General features: G+C 36.7%; 12 protein-coding genes across 12 annotated transcripts; 7 read left to right on the top strand and 5 right to left on the bottom strand.

Moving 5' to 3' along the window:
- Positions 1–1,118: 1,118 nt before the first annotated feature.
- SAPINGB_P002881 (uncharacterized protein) lies at positions 1,119–1,817 on the bottom strand (the record flags this gene model as incomplete). The annotated part of the gene is made up of 1 exon (XM_031997599.1): positions 1,119–1,817. The coding sequence occupies one exon, from the start codon at positions 1,815–1,817 to the stop codon at positions 1,119–1,121; it is 699 nt and encodes a 232-aa protein (XP_031853490.1).
- A 643-nt stretch (positions 1,818–2,460) lies between these two features.
- SAPINGB_P002880 (uncharacterized protein) lies at positions 2,461–3,510 on the top strand (the record flags this gene model as incomplete). Its single annotated transcript, XM_031997598.1, has 1 exon — positions 2,461–3,510. The coding sequence occupies one exon, from the start codon at positions 2,461–2,463 to the stop codon at positions 3,508–3,510; it is 1,050 nt and encodes a 349-aa protein (XP_031853489.1).
- Positions 3,511–5,307: 1,797 nt separating this feature from the next.
- Positions 5,308–7,029, top strand: SAPINGB_P002879 (uncharacterized protein; the record flags this gene model as incomplete). The annotated part of the gene is made up of 1 exon (XM_031997597.1): positions 5,308–7,029. One exon carries the CDS (start codon positions 5,308–5,310, stop codon positions 7,027–7,029), a length of 1,722 nt encoding a protein of 573 aa, XP_031853488.1.
- A 138-nt stretch (positions 7,030–7,167) lies between these two features.
- SAPINGB_P002878 (uncharacterized protein) lies at positions 7,168–9,111 on the bottom strand (the record flags this gene model as incomplete). Its single annotated transcript, XM_031997596.1, has 1 exon — positions 7,168–9,111. The coding sequence occupies one exon, from the start codon at positions 9,109–9,111 to the stop codon at positions 7,168–7,170; it is 1,944 nt and encodes a 647-aa protein (XP_031853487.1).
- Positions 9,112–9,935: 824 nt separating this feature from the next.
- Positions 9,936–11,483, bottom strand: SAPINGB_P002877 (uncharacterized protein; the record flags this gene model as incomplete). The annotated part of the gene is made up of 1 exon (XM_031997595.1): positions 9,936–11,483. One exon carries the CDS (start codon positions 11,481–11,483, stop codon positions 9,936–9,938), a length of 1,548 nt encoding a protein of 515 aa, XP_031853486.1.
- A 345-nt stretch (positions 11,484–11,828) lies between these two features.
- SAPINGB_P002876 (uncharacterized protein) lies at positions 11,829–12,662 on the top strand (the record flags this gene model as incomplete). The annotated part of the gene is made up of 1 exon (XM_031997594.1): positions 11,829–12,662. One exon carries the CDS (start codon positions 11,829–11,831, stop codon positions 12,660–12,662), a length of 834 nt encoding a protein of 277 aa, XP_031853485.1.
- Positions 12,663–12,746: 84 nt separating this feature from the next.
- SAPINGB_P002875 (uncharacterized protein) lies at positions 12,747–13,917 on the bottom strand (the record flags this gene model as incomplete). The annotated part of the gene is made up of 4 exons (XM_031997593.1): positions 12,747–13,402; positions 13,471–13,482; positions 13,569–13,727; positions 13,821–13,917. 4 exons carry the CDS (start codon positions 13,915–13,917, stop codon positions 12,747–12,749), a joined length of 924 nt encoding a protein of 307 aa, XP_031853484.1.
- Positions 13,918–15,802: 1,885 nt separating this feature from the next.
- Positions 15,803–17,317, top strand: SAPINGB_P002874 (uncharacterized protein; the record flags this gene model as incomplete). Its single annotated transcript, XM_031997592.1, has 1 exon — positions 15,803–17,317. One exon carries the CDS (start codon positions 15,803–15,805, stop codon positions 17,315–17,317), a length of 1,515 nt encoding a protein of 504 aa, XP_031853483.1.
- Positions 17,318–17,412: 95 nt separating this feature from the next.
- Positions 17,413–18,222, bottom strand: SAPINGB_P002873 (uncharacterized protein; the record flags this gene model as incomplete). The annotated part of the gene is made up of 1 exon (XM_031997591.1): positions 17,413–18,222. The coding sequence occupies one exon, from the start codon at positions 18,220–18,222 to the stop codon at positions 17,413–17,415; it is 810 nt and encodes a 269-aa protein (XP_031853482.1).
- A 3,349-nt stretch (positions 18,223–21,571) lies between these two features.
- On the top strand, positions 21,572–22,684 carry SAPINGB_P002872 (uncharacterized protein; the record flags this gene model as incomplete). Its single annotated transcript, XM_031997590.1, has 1 exon — positions 21,572–22,684. The coding sequence occupies one exon, from the start codon at positions 21,572–21,574 to the stop codon at positions 22,682–22,684; it is 1,113 nt and encodes a 370-aa protein (XP_031853481.1).
- A 331-nt stretch (positions 22,685–23,015) lies between these two features.
- SAPINGB_P002871 (uncharacterized protein) lies at positions 23,016–24,929 on the top strand (the record flags this gene model as incomplete). The annotated part of the gene is made up of 1 exon (XM_031997589.1): positions 23,016–24,929. The coding sequence occupies one exon, from the start codon at positions 23,016–23,018 to the stop codon at positions 24,927–24,929; it is 1,914 nt and encodes a 637-aa protein (XP_031853480.1).
- A 1,059-nt stretch (positions 24,930–25,988) lies between these two features.
- SAPINGB_P002870 (uncharacterized protein) lies at positions 25,989–27,038 on the top strand (the record flags this gene model as incomplete). The annotated part of the gene is made up of 1 exon (XM_031997588.1): positions 25,989–27,038. One exon carries the CDS (start codon positions 25,989–25,991, stop codon positions 27,036–27,038), a length of 1,050 nt encoding a protein of 349 aa, XP_031853479.1.
- Positions 27,039–27,554: the final 516 nt, after the last annotated feature.

The following is a 27,554-nucleotide window of genomic DNA, read 5'->3' as shown; positions in this document are numbered from 1 at the left end:
TTAGTTTCAATAAAGATTGGTTAGGAAACCAAGATGCTTTTGTTGGTTGACAGATTATTGAAAGTGGAACATATTGGTTCTTGGAAAGACAATCCTCTTCTTCGTTTTCATCAATTGGTTTTTCTAAAGTGACACAATATTGATAGACTATAGGTCTATAGATTTCTAAAAGCGGAGAAGAAGTATGACTGACATTTTTGCAGTCTTCCAAAGACAAATATTCTGAAATGGATAAATGAGCTTCTGTAGGTAAGGATTGTAAAGATTGCACCATTTTTTTTTTTTGTAAGTTTAATTGGTTTTAGTCAAGTTGTTTTTCGATAGTAGAGTCAAACAAGGAGTTAAATAAATTCATTCTAAACATGACTTAGAATAGGGCTAGGGTTAGAACGCACATTCAACAAAATTATCAAAATCAAACCTCCATCAAATTTGGTAGGAAGTTGATGAGCTCCTGAGCTCCTGTTGTTTTTATTTAAAAGTACTAATAAAATAAATTGTCAATTTAAGAGTTCATATTATTTTTAATTAAAGATCTTCTGATTATAAAAAGAAATTAATTGCAATCCTGTGAAAATTTCCAACTATGGAATATTGACGGGAAAAGCGTTTAACAAAGTTTTTGAGCAAAAACGATGATGATTGTGGGATTGAAACCCGTTTTGCCTTTTTTTTTTTTTTTTTTTTCTTTATATGGAATTAGTTTAAGGAGGGTGATTAATTTTTTTTTTTTTTATTTTGGTTGTTTTTTAATTGTTTCCTGTGAAACTATTTTGAGAGTAGTCTGGGGTTGGGTGGTCAATTCTTAGATAATAAATACCCTAACATGGGGGGGGGAGGGAAAAAAGAATCAAAAAAAATAAAGATTTAGCCGTTATATATATAAACAGTGTAAGAGCAACTTACACTCTAACGTTAGAAAGGGTTTCAGCCGTGTTATACGTTACTGGTAACCCCACCCGTTTGTTTTTAGGTCCAACTCAAGTTATCAATAAAAAAAAAAAATCTACTAACCGGTCTTATTCAGCAACTAACTATATAATATATAGGTAAAACCATGATAATACAGTTTTACGTAAAGGGGAAGCGCAATGTAGAATAAAATATAAAAAGCAAAATCAGATAAATCCTAGTCTGGAAGGAGTGAGGCCCAACACAAGACCACCCCAAATGGCAGTAACAGCAATTCCGACGACGGTGTAAGAGATATGCAAGACATTGTTGTTATAGTCAGAGTCAAGGGCCAGAAGAATAGTCAAGGAGGCCAGAGTGAGAGTGAAATAGCCTGCAATACGGTGGTATTTGTAGAAAGACTTTGCTTTGGCGACAGAGCCAAAGACTTTGACTGGGAACCAGTAGATGGAGATTCCAAAGAGTAAGATTAAAGAGAGCAGGGTATAGGTAGTGATTCCGAAAAGTCCGTGCCATGTGGTAATGTGAGGGGAAGCATGGATAGCTTTGTTATAAAAGATGCTAGAGAAAGCAGTGAGGAAAAGAACTACTGCGGTGGTATTGAGAATTCCATGGATACGACCTGAAAGAGTTTTGTGTACTGGAGAGATTGGTGGAGGTTGGGTGAGTAGTAAAGCGTGTGCTAAAAAGACCAGTCCTAGAGAGTTGAGGATGGGATGGGGGGCAAAGAATGTAATAATTGGGTGTGTGAAGATGGCATGGAGGATGGTAAGGACGAGGACCAGAAGGCCTGCTTGGACGATTAATGCACGCTTGTTTTCAGCATGTTTAGCTAGGTCAAGGACTTTATTTGTATTTGAAGATTGGATATTTGAATCCAGGAGGGGATCATAAGAGGATGACATTTTAAATGAAATTGGTTGGATGTTTAGTAGATGAGAGAGAAAGGGTTGTTTAGAAGTTTAGGAAGGAATTTTTTTTTTTTTTTCAGTCAGTCAGTCAGTCAGTTATAAGTCAATATTGAGCAAAGCTTTTAAAACTTTCGGATCTCCGCAGCCTCAGATCGAGGAGGTGTCTTTTTGCGGCAATCCACCTTACCTATGACGTGCGGCGTAGACAGGGTAACAGATGGTAAAATTAGTAATGCCGCTGACTGGTTGGTTGCTGGTAGCCCCACGTTTTTGTGTGTGTGTGTGTAAGGAGTGTAAAGGAGTTTAAGGGATTGTGATTCAAGTTATCAGATTGAATGATCATTGAAATTGTTTTTTAAAGAAATTAGCTAAAACCTTTTAAATTAATCTAAAAAAAAAAAAAAATTATATTCAAATCCAGTAATCATTGATATTTTTTTTTTTTTTTTTTTTTTTTTTTTCGATTGTTTCTCTGGAGGATCACAATCTTCTTTTGCCTTGGTACCTATTTGAGACCACGGGTATATACAGAGACATTTACACGTGATCTCCGTTTGTATAAAAAGTCTTACCCGTTTGTTTGTTTGTTTGTTTGTTTGTTTGTTTGTTTGTTTCATTTACCTCAACCGCATTCCAAATGAAGCAAGCACTGGTTAAACACATTCGTCATTATACCACAGCTGCAGTTCGTGGCCCAGGGTTTGGAGCTGTGCAAGATATGCGACTTAGGGGACCTTGGACCTATGTCGAGGATTTATCTCCAATGCAAACTCACAAGATGGATGCAACTCTGAAGGGCCACATTCCCATTTCTCGCGGGACTTTAGTGGCCGGAGACGCGGTGCCTGTTGGGTATCATTTTGCTTATTTTAACGGATTGGAGTCCGAGGAAGAGCTGACGAGGGCCGGGTGTGTGCGAGCAGCTGCACCTGACCCACAACTGTTCCCAGTGCGGATGTGGGCAGGTGGGAGTATAGAGTTTAACGCAAGACCATTGACACTAGGAACCGTTGGTAGTGCGATTGAGCGAGTGGCTCGTGTGGAATATAAGTGTAAGTCTAGTGGGATAGTAGGCGAGGAGGAGAATAAGAATAAGAATAAGAATAGGTTGCAGGAGCGGCTGTTTGTGACATTTGAGAGGCGAATGTATGCACAAGATGTTGTTAGTAGTGGGGGTGGATTTATAGAGAAAGTGGCTACAGGAACTGGAGACGATAAATGGTCGGTTAAAGAAGAAAGGACAATGGTTTACATGTCGAATCGGAGTGCACCGTCCAAGTCTGGCGAGTCACCATTTATTAGTCCAAAGTATTCCGGGCCACCTGTGTTTCAGCATACGTTTACTCTGAGTATGGTAACATTATTTCGGTATTCTGCGGTGACTTTCAATGGGTACCGGATGCACTATGATCCGTTGTATTGTATTGAAGAGGAAGGGTTAAGTGGATGTTTAGTTCATGGACCTTTGATTGCGACGGTCGTACTTTCGCTTGCAACACAAGCTGGTGTGATGATTGGTTCCATGGGTCGGCGTATAGTGCGGTTTCGGTACCGGATGGTTGCACCGTTATTGGTTGAGAAAGCAATTACGGTTGAGTTTAGAGAGTTGAAGGGGGTTGTTGTTGTTGTTTGTGTGACGGACCAGCGGGGGTCACAGTGTGTTGATGGTGCGATTGAGTTTGAATGAGATTAAGTGAGTGATGATGATGGTATTTTTGATAGATTTAAGAGAAATGTGGCTTGAGTGGAGGTTTTTTTTTTTTTTTTGCTATCGATAGTAGCCATAATATATTTATAAATGTAGTACATAGAATGGAATGATTCTGCCACACCTAGTGTGGCCCATATTGTGGATAGCCGCACGGATGTGGAGGCTTGACGGGTTGGCACTAAGTGAGTATTTATGCGTAATTACGAGAAAATCAAACTTCAGTAGCAGCAACCCAAGACCTCATGAATAAATAAAAAATTAAATGAAAAAATAAAAATGAAAAAATAAAAATGAGGCTTGCCTAGAAGTTGAATATTTCAAAAAGAGGCGAGAAGGCTTGAGTGGAGCAGAAAGAAAAAAAAAAAAAAAATCAGTGAATGTGTGTGAGTGTGTGTGTGGCTTGAATTGCGCAGAAGCATAGACAAATGGCGCAAAGTAGTAGTAGTAGTAGATAATAGGAAAAAAAAAAAGAAGAAGAAGCTTTAAAGGCTTTAAAGACTTTAAGAAGAAGATTGATTGAGAAACGAAGCCACAATCTTGGCGGTGACTGAGAAATTCTTGGAATAAAAACTTGGTTTTTTATTTTTATTTTACAATTGAAAATTAATTGAAGTTTGTTTAGATATACAATCGATTGTATATATATTTTTTAATTTTTTTTTTAATTTTTAAATTGAATTGATTTGAAATTGATTTGAAATTGATTTGAAAAATTATTCAAAGATCAAATTTAATAATAAAATAAAATAAATTTCTCCAGCCTGCATAATTTCCTTTTTTGTACAAAAGCCGCATTTTTTTGAGCCGCAGTCCATTGTTCTTGGCAGGGGGGGGAGGGGGGGGAGAGGGAAGATCAAAATTTTGAAAATAATTTAAATTTAAATTTAAATTTTTTAAAAAAAAAAAAAAAAAAAAAAAAAAAAAAAAAAAAAAAAAAAAAAAAAAAAAAAACTGTTGCGCCACAGCACGTGAAATGATTTCATCAGCCTTACAGATGGCGCTGTGGCGTTGTGGCAAGGACAGGCCCAATCAAGCAAAAGAAGAGAAAGAAAAAAAGAAAAAAAGAAAAGGTGTGTATGGACTTAATAATTATTTATGAAAATTTTATAAAAATGTCGTCATTCGGTGCCCGAGTTGCGCGAATTGTAATAAAGAAAAAGAAGAAGAAGAAGAAGAAGAAGAAGAAAAAGAAAAAGAAGAAGAAAAAGAAGAAAAAGAAGAAGAAGAAAAAGAATCTTTTCATGGAAATTGTTTTTATATATGGTATATATTTGTTATTATAATATAATTGTTAAAATATAAAAGTCTTTATATTTTGAAATTCTAATAAAAGATTAAAATGTAGTTTTTTATTTTATTATTAATTTTTATATAAATTTTTTTTTTTTTTTGTTAAAACTATAAAGAAGCAAATTTAAATTATTTTAAAGTCTTTTATATAAAGACTTTTGTATGTGTGTGTGTGTGTGTGTGTGTGTTTATGTGTGGCTAGTGGATAGCCAAATCAACAACTTCCAAATGTGAAATTTCTGAAATTTTTTTTTTTTTTTTTTTTACTTAAACTTTGCTAAGTGAAAATTTTATTCTCTTTTTCATTTTCTTTTTCTTTTTTTTAATTTCCATATAAAAGCAATTGAGTTCCCCATCTTTTCTCTTTTTCTTCTTCTTTTTTTTCCTTTCCTTTCTTTCTTCTTTTCCTCATATTTTTTTTTTTTTTTTTTTTTGTAATTCTTTCACCCTTTTCACTCAACCTTCCCTCAAATCAACCTCAACATGTCTAACCCACCCCACGGAGGCGTCCTTAAGGACCTTATTGCTCGCGATGCTCCCATCAGAGACCAACTCTATACCGAGTCAGAAACTCTTAAAGATATTATCCTCACTGAACGCCAACTTTGTGATCTCGAACTTATCATCTCCGGTGGCTTTTCCCCCCTCGAAGGCTTTTTGACTGAAAAGGATTACGATGGTGTTGTTGAAAACCTGCGTCTTGCTGACGGAACCCTTTTCCCTATCCCCATCACCCTCGATGTCTCTAAAGAAGAAATTGAAACTTCTCAAATTAAACCAGGAGCCAGAATTACCCTCCGTGATTTCCGTGATGATGTCCCCCTCGCTATCCTTACCGTTGAAGACGTTTACAAACCAGATAAGCAAAAGGAGGCCAAGCACGTTTTCCGTGGTGACCCAGAACACCCTGCCATCCGTTACCTCTTTAACACCGCTAAGGAATACTACGTCGGTGGTAAGCTCCAGGCTATTAATAGACTTAACCACTACGACTATGTCGGTCTCCGTAACACTCCCGCCGAACTGCGCTCCCAATTTACAAAGCTCGGTTGGTCTAAAGTTGTTGCTTTCCAAACTAGAAACCCAATGCACCGCGCTCACCGTGAACTCACAGTCCGTGCTGCCCGTTCTCGCCAAGCCAATGTTCTCATCCACCCAGTCGTTGGTCTTACTAAGCCAGGTGACATTGACCACTTTACCCGTGTCCGTGTCTACCAGGCCATTCTCCCCCGTTACCCCAATGGTCTTGCCTACCTCTCTCTGCTCCCTCTTGCCATGCGTATGGCCGGTGACAGAGAAGCTGTCTGGCACGCAATTATCCGTAAGAACCACGGTGTGACCCACTTCATTGTTGGTAGAGATCACGCTGGTCCTGGTAAGAACTCTAAGGGTGTTGACTTTTACGGTCCTTATGACGCTCAGACCCTCGTCGAGAAGTACCGTGATGAACTCGGCATTGAGGTCGTCCCCTTCCAGCAAATGACTTACCTTCCTGATAAGGATGAATATGCTCCAAAGGACACTGTTCCTGAAGGTGTCAAGACCCTTGACATTTCTGGTACCGAGCTCCGCAAGCGCTTGAAGCTTGGTCTCCCCATCCCTGAATGGTTCTCCTACCCTGAAGTCGTCAAGGTTCTTCGTGAATCTCACCCTCCCCGTACCCAACAGGGTTTTACCATTTTCCTTACCGGTTACCACAACTCTGGCAAGGACTCTGTTGGCCGTGCTCTTCAGGTCACTCTCAACCAACAAGCTGGCCGTTCGGTTTCGCTGCTGCTCGGTGAGACTGTTCGTGCTGAGCTTTCCAGTGAGCTTGGATTCACTCGTGAAGACCGTCACAAGAATATTCAACGCATTGCCTTTGTTGCCTCTGAACTTACCCGCTCTGGTGCCGCTGTCATTGCTGCCCCCATTGCTCCCTACGAGTCTTCCCGCCAGGTTGCCCGCGAAACTGTCGAAAAGGCTGGCGGCAACTTCTTCTTGGTTCACGTTGCCACTCCCCTCGAGCATGCTGAGAAGACTGACCGTAAGGGTGTTTACAAGCGTGCCCGCAATGGCGAAATCAAGGGTTTCACTGGTGTTGATGATCCTTATGAGGTCCCCACCAAGCCCGATCTTACTGTCGATTTGACCCAAATCAGCGTCCGAACCGCTGTTCACCAAATTATCCTCCACCTTGAGGCCGAGGGTTTCTTTGGTAATTAGAATGTAAAAGTTTTATTTATATATATTAATATTATTTTTGGAAAGGTTGTTTGTTTTAATTCTTTTTTTTTTTTCTCTCTTTTGTAGTAGATAATAATTTAAATCAAATTAAATAAATTAAAAAAAAAAAAAGAGGTTCTATATATTCTGTTTCTTTAATCGTGCTTCAATGGCCTGTGCTCGTTGCTCCCGTTCAAACCGCCGACGGTTTTCAGGATCAAGCTCAAGAAGTGTTGCAGTCAATGCCGACAACCCCGTCAGCCCAGCCCCAGCATTTCCTCCTCCTCCGCCGCCGCCGCCAAGGGTATGTGAGTGTGCAGCTGTGCGAGCCTCCGCAGCCCGTTTTTCCTTCTTGATTCGTTCCACTTCTGCTCTCTGAGCTTCTTCCAAGATCCCTCGGTTAGCTGCAGCTTCTGCTGCCTTTACCTTATCGCGCTCCTCAGCATCTCGAGCATCCTGTGCCCGCTGTTCCTCCTTTGTCACTGCTGCGCCAACGTGTGCATCTGTATCCCAATCCCATGATACTGCAGGATGCTCACCCATGGCTGCACGTGCAACACAAAATGCCCCAAATGTCGCTTTATCAGAAGCAACCTGCGCAGCAGTGCGTCCCGCAGTGTTGGGCACCGTGGGGTCTGCTTTAAGAGTTTTGAGCAGCGGTACAATCATCGAGTGTGCACCGCGTGCCGCCGCATAGTGTAGTAGAGTTGGGGCCGCCGCGTATTCAGGTGTGTCTGCAGGTGTTAGTCTGAATGTGGCAGCATCTAATTTGTTTTTCTTAAGATATGCTAGCAGACTGGGGATTTTGGATCGTCGAATAAGTGCAGTTAGTTCGCGTGTGTGCACGTCATTGGGAGATTCTTTTTGTTCGGTAGGCTTGCTAGAACTTGTAGATGTAGATGTAGCTGTAGTATTGGTTTGTTTGCGAGTTTCTTCTTTAGGCTTATTGATGATTTTTGCATGACTCAGTTCCCACCAAGCTCGCTTAATCTCAGTAGCTGTAGCTCTGCGTGTTGTAAAAGGCAAAGTTTTTACTCTAGGGTCCGATGCGCTGATGGGTGAACCGGCAAAACTCATGAGCACTGCACGGTTGGCACGGCCATTGGCGCGGACGTAGATTGCTGAAGTTTTTGAAAGGTATGGAGCTGCCCATTCAACAAGCAATTCTCGGACCTCCTTTTCCAAAGCAGCCTCGTTATATCGACGGAGAGATGAACCTGCCGAGTTAGCTTTCCCACGCGCATTATCGCTTGCGCTTTGTGACCCTCCTTGTTTGCGGCGCGTTGTGTAGCGGTGGAACGACTTGTGGGCAAGAACCTGAACATCGGCATATGGGTTGGTAGATGTTGGAGTTTGACGTAAACGCTGGTGTGAGATAATGGCTCCAGAAAAATGGCCACCTCCAATCATGAAAATCGCAGAAGTCCCTGCCGCATTTAATGCTTCTAGACTCTCGCTCATGCGCTCTGCCAGGGGAGCCACAGCATCTCCCTTGGGGGCTGTGAACTTGGTATCTAGAACAGCCTTGTATACGGCCAAGGTCTTGTCTTCAGGTAACTGTGGGGCAGTGTATAAGAAGTATGGTGTATTGTTTGATGAGTTAGAGGACATGAGATGTTCTTCTTGTTGCTGGATATTATATTCTGAAATAGATTCGAGGTTAGTTTTGCGCATGAGGGCTTCAATTTTGTTGGTCTTGTCCTCTGAATCTGATGCAGAATCATCTGAGTCTGATCCTGAAATACTTTCATCCAGTTCACCCACCAGTCGCTCAAACTCGTCTTCAGTCAGTGGGGAAAGATGCTGGAAACTGCGCTTAATGTTGTAACGGTGGTAATCTCGTCGGTAATGATTTCTCAAGTAATCTGGGTCTTGTGTATCTCTAGGGATGGGGCCACAGTAATTGCAAGTGGCGACTCCATTATCTGTAAGTTGTTCGTTATGTTTTTCGAGATTTTTGAGATTTTCTTCAGTGAGTTCCTGTGTCACGGAGACTGATGCCGTGAATGGAGTGAGTTGAAATCGGTGTGTAAGATCATAAACGTAGAGTTCAGTAGTTTTGAACTTTTTGGTAGTAGCCATTATTAATATTAATTAAAAATGAATTGAGATTTAAATATATGTAAGTTTTGATTGTTTGTATGTTAATAATAATAATAATAATAAAATGTGTAGATTTTAAAGTCTTTTTATATATTAAAATGTTCAACAAAAAAAAATTACAAAAAAATTCCAATGAGTGGCGGTGATGAAATTTTTTTTTTTTTTTTTCAGTCAGTCAGTCAGTCAGTCAGCAATAGAAAATAAAAAAATAAAAAAATAAAAATAAAAAATGACTGAAAACCCAATTAAATAAATTTATTTATGAGTGCTGATGACTCGACTTCTGACTGTGTTTTAGAGGGGGGAGGGAAAAAAATCCTTTAATTAAAGAATTCTTAGAATTTTATAAAAAAAATTTTAATAAATTCAAGGCTTTAAAGAAAATTCCTTTTTATTTATTTATTTTATTTAATTATTTTTTTTTTTTTTCAGATACTATTTAAAAATAAAAATAAAATAAAATAAAATAAAAATAAAAAGAAAGAATGAAAATACCACCCAAACCCTTGCGGATACCTTCAAGTTCGTGATTCTGGGAATTTCTTTTTTTCTTTCTTCTTCAAAGTATCATTTCCCTTTAATTACTACTACTAGTATTACTACTACTACTGCGGTATATCTAATTATGACTACTGTTGTATCCAATTAATACCATTACAAGTATTATTACCTTTATTAGATAGTTTCAATTTTTTTATTTTTATTTTTTGTTTCCACTTGTAAATCAATTTCTGATTCCCCATGTTGTCGTTACAAAGACTTTCTGCAGCCAAATATTTAAATATATAATTAATATTCATTCATTACATCCCAGCATTAAACTGCTCAACCCGCATGTACCTTAACAAAATCCCCACCAAGGCCTCCAGTTCTCCAATACCTTTGACTTGGAATAAAGACCGTGGAGTCCCCTTTTCCTCATTGGCCCTTGGTTCAAAAGTCTCATCCACACGTAGTCTAAATTTATTTGTTATACTTGTCCCCAAAATGGTTCCTGGTTTTAATCCATATGCCTCTTCAATTAACCGTGGTAGACTCATCACTTTAAGGTCTAGCAAAACCTCCCGATTAATCTTCCAATTTGTAATTCTGCGCTTACATGTAGGTACCTGAGCACCCTGTTGAATCAGCATCTGAAGAACCCCATTCTCATCAGGGGCCATATCCTGAATTGCATCAGTGGAAAACCGGAAAAAGGAAGAAAAACAAACCTGCTTACGGTCATTAAGAGAAGCTATTAAACTTGGGAAGGCCTCAGGAAGAGATTCTGCAGGAGGTCGTGAGCGCAAAAACTGTTCTCGACCAGAAAGTGTGAGTGGAATAGAACCCATGGTCGCCGTAACTCTTTCAACCATTCGTAATGAAGATTCTAATGATATTTTTGTATCAATTTTAAGACCACGATCCTTTGGATATAAATTAAGTTCTTTTAACATTGCTTGTTGTAATAGCTGGCCATAATCATCTGTAAATGATTGAAGACTATGCATAGTTCTGGTCTCAAAGTATCGTGAAAGCATCTCAAAAAGACGTGCAGGTAGTGATATACAAAAGTTGGCTAGTACTGCATTGAGAGTGCGTAGCCGAGTGTCGTATGGAAGATGGTTTTTGGGACGGTCATGGCCCATGATTTGTTTAACTGCAAGATTTGCAAATCTATTATATTCAGGGAAAATAAGGCTTTTGACAACAATCAGTGCTTCCTGTGATTCGCGTTCTACACGATCAGAATGCAACTTGATGTCACCTGGGAAAACGAGTTTTTTATCCTTGTACCAGCGTGAAATATGTCGCAAAAGAATCTTCATTGTATGCTTTTTGTAAAATGCAATTAACTCCTTTTCTCGTTGTTCCAGTACTTCCCTTGGAGGATCTGATTTGGTAGCCGCCATGAGTTTAGCAAAGATCTGTGATTCTGGAGCATCTGATTTAGCGAGCTCTAAATGATTGATTCCTGTATTATGAGTCATCAAGGTCATCATGACTAGAGAAAACCCAAGTGTTGGTGGTGGCTGTTTGTCCAGTAAAAAAGTCAAAAAGTCTTTTTTATAAGTGGTTTCTCGAGATTGGGTTTTTCCCTTTTTTATCGTTTTCTTTTTTATCAGGGAAATTTCCTCATTAAGAACACCATTCAAAGCTGAATTAGAGTACCTTTTTTGGGTTATGTCCATGCGGAAGTATGGCTGTTCATGTAGTAGCTCTGGGCTGGAGTATAGTGTCCGGCGAAATTCACGGGTGTCATAGCTCTGTCTAATAATTGAGCACAAATAAAAGGCAGAATTGAGTTCTTCCAAGAGAATCTGAACCTTCTGTAGTCGGAACCCAATGGAATCTTCAGTGTATGATTGCATTTGGAAGTGGTGATTTAAAAATAATAATAATAATAATAATAATAATAATAATAATAATAATAATAATAATAATAATAATAATAATAATAATAATAATAATAATTGGAGTGGAAAAGAAGAAGAAGAAGAAACCCTCGATTAAGCTTGATAATAGATGATCAATTAATGGGTTAGGGTTTTAAGTGGAGTTTTTTTTTTGTCTTTTAAAAAAATTGCTTTTTTTTTTCTCTGTGTGTGTCATTTTTTTTTATTTTTTTTTCCAAATTTTATCCACCACTGGCTTTTTTTTTTTTGGCCCTTTTCCCTCCCTTTCCCTTTCCCTCTCTCTCTTCCCTCCCCCTCTTGATGCCCATACTTAGACGGTTCTTTTCTAGAATTCTTCCTGTTAATAAAATGGACTTTTCAAACCCTTCATCAGTTCTCGATCTTGCCAATATCCGTGAGACTTTGACTCGTCTTGAGGATACCATTCTGTTCAATTTGATTGAACGAGCCCAATTTTTCACATCGCCTTCTATTTATAACCCCACCGCAATCCCCATCCCCAACTGGTCCGGATCCTTTTTCGACTGGGTTTTGTTTGAATCTGAATGTATCCAATCTAAAGTCCGAAGGTACCAATCTCCAGATGAAGAACCATTCACACCACGCGCAGACTTGCCTGCTTCTATTCTGCCCTCGCTTAATTACCCCCACGTCCTGGCATGGTATACCAATGAGGTTAACATTAATGAGGAGATTAAGGAGTTGTATATTAAGCAGATTGTGCCATTAGTGGCTGCAGGAGACCAAGACCAGAGTGAAAACTTTGGATCTACAGCGCTAGCAGACTTGGAATGCTTGCAGGCTTTGTCACGTCGTATTCACTTTGGCAAGTTTGTAGCTGAAAGCAAGTTCCAGTCGGAGACTGAATTGTTTACAAAATTGATTTTAGAGCGCGATGCAAGGGGCATTGAGCAAGCCATTACTAAGCCTGAGGTGGAAGCTCGCATTTTGGACCGCATTGAGAAAAAGGCAGAGACTTATGGTGTGGATCCCACACTCCGATGGAGTGAGAAACCCCAAGGTAAGGTTGATCCCAAGGCTGTGCGACGTATCTACGAAGAGTGGATTATTCCTCTTACTCGCAAGGTTGAAGTGGATTATCTTTTGAGAAGATTAGAGTCTGAGACAAAGTAAATGAGAAATGATGTAGTTAATGATTTGTTTTTGTTTTTTTTATTAAATTGTTTTTTTTGTTTGTTTTGTGGGGGGGTTAACCCATTAACCCAAATATCTAATAGTCAGTTCAAAGGCATAGAAGGTGCATGCATTGACTGGGGCTGCACGCAAAATAGTTGGAAGAAACCCACGGAAAAAGCCCTTGATTCCATTTGTTGCGTAGATTTTCTGAAAACAATCGATCATTCCCTTGTACTGCTGCTTTGCTGGATCAAGTGCATCGGTCTGCATCTTAGATTTGACCACGTCAATAGGGTATGAAGTGAACCACATGGCATAGCCGGCACAAGCTCCGTAGAGACAGAGCCTCCAGCCAGGAATATCTTTACGTTGGATTTTGTTTGTTTTAATGTCATGGTCGACAAGAGCCTCAAAGGCCAAGAAATAAGCACCCATTCCGTGACCTTCACGGATCTGGGTTGGAAGCAATCCGCGGAAAATTCCCTTGAAGCCAGCTGCCTTATTAATTTGACGGATGGCATCGATAGGCCCGTCATAAAGTTTGGTTGTGGTTTGTGTTTGAAGACGGATACGGATGTGTTCAATGGGGGAGGCCAAGAATCCGTTAGCAATGCCAGCAGCTGCACCGGAGATATAGAATTGGGTGTGAGATAGATGAGCACCTGGGTGGCCAGCACGGGCATTTTGTGCATTAAAGGTTCGTTTCATAAACTCATTGACACCGAACTGGATAGAGACTTGGTAAAGTATATTAGAAAGTGCAAGTTTTAATTAATTAGTTTGGAGGGGGTATAAATAAGCTTACCGCATGCGCCAACTAGAATTTGTTGTTAGAAAAACGTGGAGACCGATTGTTTAATTGATTGATTGATTGATTGATTAATTAATTAATTAATTACTTACCACCAACGAGAGGTGTGAGGGTTCCTTTGTAGAAGCCAGCCGGGCCTTCATTTTTGAGGAGCTTTTTGACTACATCTAACGCGCCTGTGTAAGTTCCTTCAGGTGCACTTTGGAGTCTAACTTTGGTAGTATCGAAAGGTTGACCAGAGAGGACCTGAGCTGTAAACAGAGAATGAAAAAAAAAAAGGGTTATTTGTTAATTAATGGGTTCATCTTGTAGGTTATATGAAAAGTGATGACTCTTTTGCATACCAATGCCACCGCAAGTGCCAGCAAAGACATCTTTTGCAACACGGGTGAAGCCTTCTTCAGCGTGGGGTTCCACGAGATGCGCATCGATTTCAGCCATTGTATTTAGGGTATGTAAATTTCTATAGGGATATTTATTTGGGGAATAGTTAATAAAACAAAAAAAAAAAGAGAGAACAAGTGCGCTGATATGAAAGAAAAAGAAAAAGAAGAAAGGAATGAAGATTTTGAAAATATCTTGTATTAGAAATTTTCTAATTTTTTTTTTTCTTCTTTTGTGAGTGATAGGGAAGATGTTCAATCAGAAAATTTTTGTTGGTTTGTTTGTGTCAGCCAGAAAAGTTCAAAATGGTTGAACTGGGACTGCTGCTTTTTTGTTGCTTTTTTTTTGCTGTAACTGGCATCTTTGCTCGGGTCCGGGGGTTTTTTTTTTTTTTTTGTCGCTTAAGAAAAATGACTTGTTTGTCTTTATGTCATCACGTGAGATCCGTGTAGGTTCCTATCACTATCTTGTGTATTAAATAAATAAAAAAATAATTGTAGTAAAAGCGGGGTCCGAAAGGTGGATTTGTGTATGTGAATGTGTGTAGTGATTATTTTTTTTTTTAATTAGAAACCTTGAAAAAAAAAAAGTTACAATCAGCTTAGAAATATCACGAAGATGGACTTGGAAGATTTCGAATGGAGGTTTTGTTTTTTTTTTTTTTTTTTTTTTGTAAGTGAGCGAGTGAGTTAAAAGAATTGAAAGAAACTGGTGGTCCATATTATTATGCCGATAGTTCCGAAAAGCTGAACAAAAAAATAAATTTAAATTAAAAAAAATATATATATAGGAGGTAAATCTTTTGAAAAGAAAATTAGAAAAGAAATTTCAATTTAATAATAATAGTCATTTTAAATGAAAGATTAGAATGATTGATTCAAAAAACATATATATACATATATGTCTATTTAAAATCATATTTAAAAAAAAAAAAACTCTCTGGCTTAAAGCTATGTTTTTCAAGGTAGTTTATAAGAAGAAGAAGAAGAAGAAGAAGAAGAAGAAGAAGAAGAAGAAGAAGAAAAAAAAAATATAAAAAAATTCAAAATACCGCGGTGATTGTTTTTTTTTTTGAAATTTAAAAATTTAAAAATAAACAAAAATAAACAAAAATAAATAATTTAAATAAATTTAAATAAAAATTAAATGAGAATTTCAATTGAGCCGCATGACTATTTAGGTAAACTTCCACTGATCTCACATGAAAAATATCTCAATAAAAAATAAAACTGAAAAAACAAACAAACAAACAAACAAACAAACAAACAAACAAACAAACAAACAAACCGGGTGCGACCCGACAGTCGTCAGATCTGAGCCACAAATAAATAAACAAATGAATGAAATGAAATGAAATGAAATGAAATGAAATGAATAGAAATGTTTTTTTTTTTCTTATCTTTGCATTTCTTCTTCGTTTTTTTTTTTTATTTTAGATTTTATTGTTCTTTTTTTTTTTTTTTTTGTATTTCTCCGTCTCCAGTAAATCCCATCTGACCTGGCATGGCATCAGTTTGTCTATGAACGGCTGACGGACTTTACAGAATTTTACAGAATTTTACAGAATTTTACTGGACTTTACAGGACTTTACAGGACTTTACAAAACTTTACAAAACTTTACACAGGCACACGAGGCTTTTCTAATATCTCCGTTTTTTTTTTTTTTTTTTTTACAGTTACAATCACAACATTTTCTAAAATACCTTACGTTGATTTTATTTTTTTTTTTTTATATCTTTAAAATTTAAATTAAATTTAAATTAAATCCCCCTTTTTTTTTTTTCCTATCATAAAAACTCCTTCAAGTTCCTTATTCTTTTATTAATTCTTCTATTTTTATTCACTTTTATTATTTTTTTATTCCCCTCTTATATGGCTGTTAATAAATCTCATATCCTTCTATTCTTATTCTTATTCTTATCCATCATTTACTCTACTCTAATGTCTTCAACTACCTCTGACCACCAAGACTCTCAACAACAACAACGAACTTCAAGATCTGAACCAGGCCGCTCAGTCGTAGGCTATAAAGATGCCTTCAAACAATGGCTCTGGCAACCTTCCCAAGTAGACGCCGAAGATGGAATCCTTAACTTGGTCCAAGGAATCCCCGCAGACCGTACAGTCGCACATAATCATACTGAAATCACCGTCCCAGCTGCCATCACTGGCGGATCCTCCTCTGATCCCCCTAAAACTTACTTCATCAATGAATACGCAATCACCACCCCTCCAGAAAAGGAAAAAAATGTCCTAGTTATGATGCACGGATACGGTGCAGGTCTATCCTTCTTCTTTAAAAACTTTGGCCCACTTGCCGCAGGTCTCGGGTCATCCTGGAGCATTTATGCACTTGACTGGCTGGGCTACGGCGGATCCTCAAGACCAAAATTCCGAGTGCGTACCTCCGATCTATCCGCAACTGAAAATGTAACCCTACCTTCCCCCATTAATCCACAAAAATCCCAAGTCCTTCATGAAAATGTCGTCACCCGTGAAACTGAAGACTGGTTCGTCGAGTCCCTAGAAGCATGGCGTGCCGCAAAGGGTATCGAACGATTCACCCTCATGGGTCATTCCATGGGCGGATACTTTGCCGCTGCTTATGCGTTCCGATACCCTCAACGAGTTGAACGTCTCGTCATGGTGTCCCCAGCTGGTGTCGAGCGTGGCTACGATCCAAGTCTCGATAATGAAACTTCATTTAGAAAAGCCTTTCTTTCTAAATCTAAAGAAGCTGACAAAACAGACGAGCCAACTCTTCAAGATGAAGTCGACAAGCCTCAATCTGATATTCAACACGCAGATCATGACACTCATCACCATACCCTTAACAATAAGAACCAACCTGAAATGGAGGTTACCGAGTTTGGCGAACGACCAAAAGGTTGGCGCAGTGCTGAAAACCGTAGACTACGGTTCGGACCCCGTATTTCTTACCTTTGGAATAACCACTACTCTCCCTTCTTCTTCATCCGCGCATCCACCTTCCTCGGCCCACGGCTGGTGTCCTACTGGTCATACAATAGATTTAACGGACTCACTATCGCCGAGCGTGACGCCATGCACACTTATGCTTACAAAATCATGAGTGGATCTGGGTCTGGAGAATATGCCATTACTCGTATTTTGGCCCCAGGCGCACTTCCACGAATGCCTCTTCTTGACCGTCTTGATAGTACGTTTGGATTGCTCAAGTGCCCGTCATTGTGGATGTACGGCCAGCAGGACTGGATGGACGTCGATGCTGGATTTGAAGCGGTAAAGGCCTTAAATGCGCTGGACGCTAAAGTTCAAACTGCAGCTGCTGCTGCTTCTCGCAATGGACAGCAAACTACACCTCCAATTAATAGAAAAGCAGACTATGTGGAAATCCCACAAGCTGGCCACCATCTTTATCTCGATAACCCCAATGCCTTCAACACAGTACTGTTGAGATATTTACTTAGGAAATAGAATTTGTTTTTTATTAGTTTATTGAATCAAAAAAAAAAAAAAAAAAAAAAAAAAAATTAAAATAAATAAGAAATATATATATATGTTATAAAATTTTAAAGCTTTCTGTAAATGTGAGAAGCAGAGGCCTGGTGCGAGGGGAACACAAGGGTCTCAGCAACGACAAAGTTCTGGCGTCTGGTCAGAGCAAAAGTAATAATCTCAGCAATGTCCTCAGCAACAAGAGGTTCAGTGCCCTGGTACACAGCATCAGCCTTGCCCTTGTCACCACGGTAGCGGACAATAGAGAATTCAGTCTCAACAGCACCAGGATCAACCTCAATGACACGGATGCGGGTGTCAATAACCTCCTTGCGCAGAGAGTGTGAAAAGGAACGCAGAGCAGCCTTAGTAGCGCAGTAAATGGCACCGCCAGGGTAAGGATCACGGCCAGCAATGGAACCCAGGTTAACCACATCACCGCTATTCTTCTTCTTAAAGATAGGAATGATGGCCTGTGTCAGAGCAATCATACCCAAAACGTTTGTGTTGAACATAACGTCCACGTCAGAAGACTTGATATCACCAACGCGCTCAACGCCATGGACCATGCCTGCATTGTTAATGAGCACGTCAACATCAGCGAATTCCGCAGGCAGGCTAGAAACAAAGCCTGGAATGGTATCGTGCTTGGACACGTCAAGTTCGACGGCCAGGACTTTGGCGTTGCTGTATTCTGACTCAATGTGTTTCTTAAGCTCTTCCAAACGATCAACGCGGCGGGCTGCAAGAATCAATTTCAGGTTACCATTGGCAGCACCAACAAGCTCCAGAGCTGTGGCCTTGCCAATACCGGCAGATGCGCCAGTGATGAGAACGGTTTTGCCAGCAATACGCTCGGCGGCTTTAGGTCCGTAGGTAGACATTGTGCGAGATAAGATGGATGGGAAGGATGGGGTAGTGAATAAAGGACGAAGAAAGTGTTTAAATAACATGAAAAAAAAAAGAAGAAGAAAGAAAAAAAAAAAAAAAAAAAAGAGAGAAAGAAAGGGAAAGGGGGCGACTTTTTATACGTTTAATTGGCAAAGAAAATGGAGACCGAGACCTAATGCGGGTTGGTAAGTGGTAGTCAGTGGTGGTGGTATAGGTGTATTTTTTTTTTTTTTTTTTGGGGGGGGAAGGAATGAGAGTAAAGAGAGTTTTGGCGATAAACGATTAATGATAGCGCGCGCACACTGAATTGTGCAATTACAAGTGCTTGTACCTTTCTGCTCATCTGTGTGTGTGGTTTTTTTTTTTTTTTTTTTTAAGGATTGGCCGGTATCGCTCTAAAAACTCTCAACTTTGTTTGATTGTTTGTTTTGTTGTTTCTACCCCCACTACCACATCCACCTCAACCATAACCAATATTGGCGGTTAAAAAAAAAAAAAAAAACTTGATCGGTGATCAAATTGAAAAAAAAATAAAAATAAAAATACCCGCCAGGGAAATAAGAAAATGAATCTGGTATAGAATATCCGAGATAGATGATGATGACTGGTACTCGGATTATTTTTTTTTCTTTTTTTTTTAAAGATTAGAAAAAAAAAACCGGTAAAACAAAAAAAAAATTAATCTCGGTAATTAGTGGGGAATGAAAAAAAAAAAATCAAAAAGACTTAACTTACCAGATATGCTGGTAACTTTTAGAGATGTAGGAGATTTTTTTTTCAACCACTCAAATAAGTTTATCTCCAATCATGTTTCAGGCCGCTTTTTTTTTTTATCACTTTTCACTCAATTGTATACTTATAAACATTCAAATTAGACCAAGAAATGACAGTCACTTTCCATTTGAATTTGTTTTTTTTTTTTTTGACAAATCCTTGGGAATACATGTACTTTTGCTTTATTTCAAAGATATCATTGATACATCAAACTGTTTAGTCCAGTGTTTAATAACACATTTCATTCAAATTCAAGCCTCTCAGGACTTTTCAAAAAAAAAAAAATTAAATAAAAGCTCAATTCTAGTTTATTCAAATTATTATAAATTATACTTCATTTTTTAAAAAGAATATTTATCATTTGTATTTTTAATAAAAATAAAAAGGTTTGTATAATATTAATATCGATTCATCTAACCTTAAAAATTCTTGTTCATCCACATTAATTTCGTTTTTCTCAGTCCAAGCCATCTCATTCTTAGGTTATCTTCAAAAAAAAATTGATAATTTCAAAAATAATAATCCCTATAAATTATGTCTAAGGTTGACTTTGCTAATATATATATATATATATATATTAAACTTTCTAATATGCCTATTTTTACCAGTTCTCTTTCAATTTTTGGTCATATTTAAAAACCTCTTAACTGAAAACCAAAGATTCTTTTTTAAAAAGCTTGAATGTGATATTTCACTAAAGCTAACTTGACATATAAAGCATTGAAAAGTATGCCATTCTGTCTATAGTAAAATAAATATAAGAAAAGTTTCTCACGATCACTAAACAATTATTGAAATAGGCTTTTTTTCTCTATAAAAATAATCTAAATCTAAAAAAAAAATTATCTGTTTTTATAAATGATTGATTTCTTTAAAAGAGAACAGCCAATTGAAAGAAATTTTTGACTTTTTGATTAATACATATAAAGATCTTGTTCGTGTTAAAACATACATATATAATGAATGGTATTCATGTGACATATGCTTTTAAATATTGCAGTAAAATGATGAGAAAAATAAAGGGTAATATGTGATGTTCTAACTTCTAAAAAAAGATGGGGAAAGCATTACGAGTACGATATTCAAAGATTTAAAACAATTTTTATTGACCCTAACCCTTGTGGAATCCATGTTATCTTACAGTTTTGAAAAACACCGTTTTCTAATTGTATTTTTCAAAACTGTAGGATAACATGTTACTTTTGATAAACACCGTTTTCTAATTGTATTTTTCAAAACTGTAAGATAACATGGATTCCACAAGGGTTAGGGTCAATAAAAATTGTTTCAATCAAACCTTTGAGCACAATCGAAGACTTGGTTTTATGTAAAATAATATTGTGATTATTAAATTGATAAAATCATAAACAAAAAAAAAATTATTATACTATAAGTTTCTAAATGTTATCATTAGTAAAGTTTAAAAGCTCCTTTATTACTGTAGAATTTCTGCTAATTAAAAGTTGAAGATTAATGGGAGGTCAATGATAAATCAAGTTCATCATTTAATTGTTTTAAAACCACAATAATTTTTTTTTAATATTAAAAAAAAGCTTTTTACGTTTTATTTCGTTAAAAATTTTTAATAAAAAAAAAAGATTAAAAGTTTAACATTTCCTGATTATGAAATAATAATTGAGTACTTTACGAAATCGTATAATGGACATGTTTTTTTTTTCTTTTTTTTAAAGAGTTGATGGCTCCAAATTATTATTACTATTATTAACAATTTTATATATTGGTTATCATGACATTATAACAAACTTTTGGTTTAAATTTATTCTAATCTTAAGAATTTGTTATGCGTATAATTGTCCGTTCCTTTTACTGCTTGATTTGGACTATTTCCACTCAAACAGTCAAATAGTCAAAATAAAAAAAAATAAAAAAAAAATAAAATAAAAAAGCTCTGCAATTTCATCTAATAATAATAATAAGTTAATTTAAAATTTTAGTTACAACTTGAGTGTTAATTCAATTTTCATATTTTTAGTTTTTAACTCTTGTTATTTTGTAATTTTTATTTGTTTCTATAACTCCTAATTTTAAAGCATTTCGCACTTAAACTCAAGTCATGTATGTTTATTAACCGGTTATGTAATTTTATGATGTGTTTATCAAAGTTTGTTCACCCGAAAAAACTGTTACTTGATTGAGACTAGTGCCAGGTCTGGACTTCTATCCAGTAACTGATCATGGCCATATCATGACATGATTAAAATATAAATTTGCCTTTGTTTTCTTTTTTTTCCCTTTGTTCCACAAAAAAAATAAAAAAAAAACTGGAGAATTACTCTACCCTACTTGTCCATTTAATCATCTTGCAATCTCTCTTCACATTGAAATAACCAAGCTTATCAAAACATTAAAAAATGAATTCAGACAACTTCAAAAACGATATTCAAAACAATTCACACGTTACTCCGGAAGTTCGAAATGATCAATTGAATCGTCGGCTTCATGACCATGAAATTTTTGCACGGAATTCCCATTTAAATCAATTTAAAGATGAACAGGGGATAGAACAACGTCCAAAAAACTCAACCAAGTTCACCACAATACCTGCACATGGGTCTTTACTCCACTCAGAAATGGTTGAGCAACTTGACGACGAGTCAGAAACTTCATCAGGCTCTGATTCATCAGACTCTTTACCTCAAAAAAAGCAATGATGTTTTCAGCCATTCAACTGGTTCAGGTTCTTCTTCTTCAAAGCCATTTCAAAACCCACCTTTCTTCTTCCATATGCAATCACGCGCTCAGGCTCAGGCTCAGGTTCAACCTCAACCTCAACCTCGACTTCAATCTCAATTGGGGCAAACTTTCCCAACTAATCAAGAATATTTCGAAAGCGGTAGAAGAATAGATAAGACTCTTGAAGAAATTAGAAAAGAACTTTTTTCTCCCTTGGTACCTATTGATTTTGATATATTAGCCATTCCACCTGGTTGGAAACAATTCCCAAGTAATTACTTTGATGGTATTCCACTCCGATACCCATCTGAGGGAGAAGAATTACATATTAAACCTGACGCGATTGATTTGATGTATTTATGGGAAGTTGCTGAGAACCCTATTGTTTTAGCTTTAGTCCCCTCTCAACACCTTCTCAGAGCATTTTATCTACGGCTAGCTAACATAATTTATCTTCAATATAAAGTTCGAATTAGCGAATTTTCTAATCCTTCTCGTGCTAGACAACAGTTAATAAATAGAATCAGAGTTTTTGTATGCCGAGAAGATGATATTTTTCACACTGCTGGAGATCCTAATACGATGAGCTCTAATCCTCTTGAAGCAAAAGAAAAGCTTCTTGCAAAAATTAGTCGATATTTTCTAGAATATAGAGACTATAAAAATAAGGTTCATCCACTTAAAAATCCAATCAGTCTTGACCATAATTTATCCGAACTCGATGATGTAATTGAAGAAATGACAGAACGTTCTATTGCTACTGAATCTTATTTAAGGGTTTTGCCACAAAAGCTAGAAAATTTGGAAATTTTAATGAATCATAATTTGGAGTCATTACGAGCCTTTAAATTAGATCAAGATAAATTAGTTCAACAGATATTAGACTTAAGATCTCTAATGGAAAGGAAAATAAATAATTTGGAAAGTCAATTAGAAAACATAGAAGGAAATGTTGAAAAGATCAAAGAAACTTTAAATAATCAATAAATAACTAATTAATTGTTTTATAGGTTCATTAAATACATCAAATGTTTGATTTTCTACCCATTTTGGGTCATGGTTGAACTTGATAACATTGTCAGATTTTTTAGCCTAGTTAAGTACCTAGTTAGTAGAAAACGTGACTTTTATACACTAGGTTTCGTATTTTTTTTTTTTTTTTTCAAGATAAACTTTAGTTTAAATTATGTAAAGTGAAAGGCTGCTCTCAACTTAACTAACGCCCTTTAAAAAACAAATCACTGTAAACACTTGCAGTGCTTTCAAATCACACCAGTGAGATTCTCCCAGAATTTTCTTTTTCCACAACATCTCCCTCATGGTTACAATTTTATCACTTCCTTTTGAACTACACCTTGCTATATCATGCTATTTAACGCCAGATGACCGTCAGGCTCTGAGTCATACATGCTCTTCACTCTTGGATGCATATCGGCCAGCTGTCTATTCTAATTGTTCCAATGTCGGGTGCAAATCGGCACGAATTCCAATTAGAAAACAAGTCCCTTATCCCATTATTTTGAATCCAGGCAAAGCATCTTGGTTTTTCAGCGAGCATGTACAAAGTTTAAAGATTTCTATGCCTGAAGTTTCTAAAGAATACGATTTTTTCAATGGTTTTGTTCTTTCTGTAGAGGACTATCCTAATCTTCAGACATTATATTTTGACCCGTCAATAATACTTTTAGAAAATCTGATAAATAGCAACTTTGTTAAAGGACTTTTTGAGTTTCAAAGAAAAAAACCAGAATGTGATATTGGTTTGATTTTCAATATTAAAGCAAACGGATTATCTATTTTAAGTTCGCCATCTTCTCCTTTAAACTTTGCAAATATTAAAAATTTAGCATTTTCAAGTAATAAACTGATAGTTCCAGATGGAACATCATTTCCTTCTTTAGAATGTTTTGATTTATACAATCACTTACCACTTGCAAAATTCAATCACAGTTTAAATACATTTGAGATTCCATTGCTAAATGCGATTGCAAAATCTCAAAACCTTAAACATGTCTATATCGATGGCCTTGTCAATACTCAAAAACAAGTTGATGATTTTTTAATATTTGGAGTCTTGAAACTGCCATCTAACTTGAAACACTGTCGGTTAATGTTGACTAAAGATGTCTTTGATTGGGAAGATGAAAATAACGACAATGATGACCAATTGAGTGCATCTAAAACTATACTGGTTCCTCAAATAACAATGCTAAGTACAGATTTTGTTTTGTCAGAATCAAAAATATTTCTTTTTCCAAGAGCTGAGGTTGTGCGTCTTGTTTTTAAAATCCGTCACGAGTTTATTCCTAATCTGTATAAGTCTATTCTAGTTGACATCTCCAAATTAAGCATCTCGTTTAGTGTTTATAGCTTAGATTCGATGGCTAACTTTGTTAATACACTTTTGCATATGAAAAATCTACAGCATCTAAAAATCAAGTTGGATGTAATGTGGAACGCGTTTAATATGAACAATTTAGCTCTAGATTTATTTGACGGAGCATTGAAAATCGTTGACGGATTAAAAGTGCTCCCACCCTTTTTAGAAGGACCAAAGCTGCAGTATGAAATTAAAAAACTGGTACCGCCTCAATACGAGATATATTTGGATTTATTTATTAATTTATATGAGGATCCCTTGTCATTATTACCCCTGGTTCGTAATTTCCACAATGAATCTCACAACTACTTGCTCTCAATAATGATTTTGCAAGAGGCTTTGTTCACTGTCATATCTAAAGTTAAAACGCTACAATTATTTTCTTTTCAAATTAAAGAATCATATGCATTTGAAACCGAGTTGTTAGTGATGTCTGTTATGCCACCTTACCGCCAGATTCCTAACTATGCTCTCCAAAAGCTACTTGGTCCATTCAGATCTTGTTCCAACTTGAAGCAAGTATTGCTTCATTATTCTTCTTTTTTTGATCATATAATTCCTAAAAGTTTGATGAAGGTTGAAGAAGGTCTTAGTGAAAGCTATGGAATTTTTGCTGATAAAAATAAGGTAAAGATTTCTAATTGCTGTACGATTATTCCTCAGCCATGTAAGATACATATTGAGTCAGAAATCTCATACTACTACATAATCTTGGGTTTTGATTATTCTTATTACGGTGATAACTGGAAGGGAAAGAAATTTATTGTTTCAAACAGTATAAACGATTTACTGGAAGAAACTTATGATATTGATATTAGTGACTTAGATGCTAGGGACATTGGCTTGTCTTGAATTAGTCAATGTTTATGAAATGTAAAAATAAGACATTTATTATATATTGAAAGTATTTTAATTTATTTATTTTAATAAGATTTTTTTTTTTTTTTTTTTGGCCTGGAAACTGTGATTTTTAAAAAAAAAATATCTTTTTTTTTTTTTTTCAACTTACCGACTCGTTTTCAAATAAATTGTCTCCATGTCTGGCGTTAAAGTCCAACAGCCCCACGGGGGTGTGAAGTTTGCCGTAGCCCGCCGCGCTTCTTTTTATTTTATTTTTTTATATTTTTTACTGATCCGATTTCGCCCATAACTTTGCCCCCCACTATCACCATCATCATATATATAAACCTCATATGCTCACCTTTTTTTGTTCAAACATGCGACCGATTTCGCCAGACCCAAGAAGGTTTTTTTTTTTTTCTTTTCAATCAACGACGCAAATAATGGAAAAAAAAAAAAAGTAAGCTTAGATTAAGCGCAACGTTTGTCTTATTAAAAGAGGGATACACTGCCGACAATGACTAAATTGATGCGCTTAAAAGAAAAGTGACAATGGATTAAAGAAACGAGATACCCGCTTAGTTGGCGAAATCGGTCGCATGTTTGAAATTAAAATCATGAAATCTTTAAATGCTTGTTGAAATTTTTGTTGAAATTTTTATTGAAAGGTAATAAAAAAAAAGTCCCCCACGGTAAATAAAGCCTATTTACTCGGCAACTTGCGTATCAATATAATATCCGATAAGTGAGTCTTTCATCGCGCCAGCAGCAGTCCAAGTGTTGAGAACATATTCAGGCAGAGACAACATTTTGTAAAACTGCGAATTTAACTTTTAACAAACAATGTATCATAATGATATCTCGATATGTGGTTCTCAAGTTGAGATTTTTATAAAATTTATGTTGATGAATTTCAAAAAAAATTGATATTTCATGTTTCTGACATCACAAGTTTCAATTGCATTTTACATAAAAGCTTCATTGTATCTTTACTAGGATCTCAATGTAAACTTATTTTTTTTTTTTTTATTTTTTTTTTAAAAAAAAAAAACTTCAATTCAATTATACAAAATGAGTGGGCATATTCTCTATTCAGGGCTAGATTTAACTAAAGAACTCTACCAAGAGCCAACACCACCTTCTGGTCCTGCTCCTTCAACAGCAAGTGGACAATACTCTGGGGCAGCCATTTCCTGGGACTGCAGAAGCGTATTGCCATCAGACACTTTTGACAACGGGAACCCGATTTATGTGCACTTTACCGGGAGTCCTGTGCGGCGGTCACACTTGAGTCGGTGCAATGATGGACAGGACTTTGGAACCAAGTCGACTGAGATTGTTGGTGCACAAGAAGGTTCTCGGCGACGACGGTTGCCATTAAAGAGTCTGCAACGCAAGTGCGAGGTATCTGAAGATATGATTGCTAGCTGGATATATTTGATTGCAGGAGGGTTTGTTTCATGTCTTGTGTGCTGGGTATTACGAGGAAATGTGCCATTGGGAGATAAGGGGTTCAGTCAGGTGGTTATACCTTTAGTGCCAGTTGAGTGTACATACACTGCGAAAGATTCATTGCGCCTAACTAATTTAAAAGATTTCTTTTACGAGTCACAATTTTTTACGGAAGTAAATTCGAGTTCAATTTTGACAAATGGTAATATTGGGTTTCGTCGAAATTTAAATGTAGATGCAACAGCATTGGGGGCCAAGAAAGTGGGATATGGCAACCAGAGCTATTATTCACACAAGTATCCATCAGTTGTGATGCTGGATCCTCGACGACATGTGAAATTTCGGCCTCTCAAGCGAAAAGACCCAGTTTTGTGTGATTATTATCATGTTGCGGAAGAGATGACACGGGGGTTAATGCAGCCAGAGCCCTTTCATAGTGATCATCCTGTTGTGAAGAAATATCTAGGGTCGCGGTCCATGTATACCTTGAGAAATTTGATTACGAAAGAAACGTATTTTTGGGAATTTAAGCGGTTGCCAAAGTGGGTACAGATGATAGCGATGAATCGATCAGATAATCGAGTCAAGACAGATCTGTTTGGAAATATTTATGTGAAAGGAACGAAAGTTGTTAACATGGTTCTTTGGAGTGTTAAGTTTAGATATTAATTCAGGGTATTATATATATTTAATATATGCTTATTTAGAAGATCAAAATGATGATGATATTATCAAGTATATTTTCCGGTAAGTCTATCTGTTTCGGACTTGATAATTACCAAAACGAAGGACTTGAGGGACATTTTTGGTTTGGGGGTTTTTCGAGTTTTTATTTTTTTTTTTTTGGGCAAGACACCACGAGAGGGTATTGTTTTGTGGAGAATTCCAAAGGGGTTAGGGCACGTACGGCGTTATTATTATTGTTTGGTTTTGATTATGGCCACCGGAGCATTTTTTTTTTTTTTTTCCCTTCCTACTACTACCATTTTTTATTTTTTTTTTTTTTTGTTACTGCCACCGGACCAAGTTCTAAATACTTGTATATAATTTCACTCCACGATATATTATAGCAACAATAAGAAAATAAAAGAAAAAAAAAATTTCCTTGTCATTTATACTTACTAAAGACACGAATTTGCATATATCCACAGAAGACATATATTCAAAGAGAAAGAAAGAAAGATA

This window comes from Magnusiomyces paraingens (assembly GCF_902498895.1).
Source record: "Magnusiomyces paraingens strain CBS 517.90 genome assembly, contig: contig2, whole genome shotgun sequence".
In the NCBI taxonomy this organism is placed as follows: Eukaryota; Fungi; Ascomycota; class Dipodascomycetes; order Dipodascales; family Dipodascaceae; genus Magnusiomyces; species Magnusiomyces paraingens.
The sequence above is the reverse complement of the archived record's forward strand: the minus strand, read 5'-3'. Positions and strand labels throughout refer to the sequence as shown.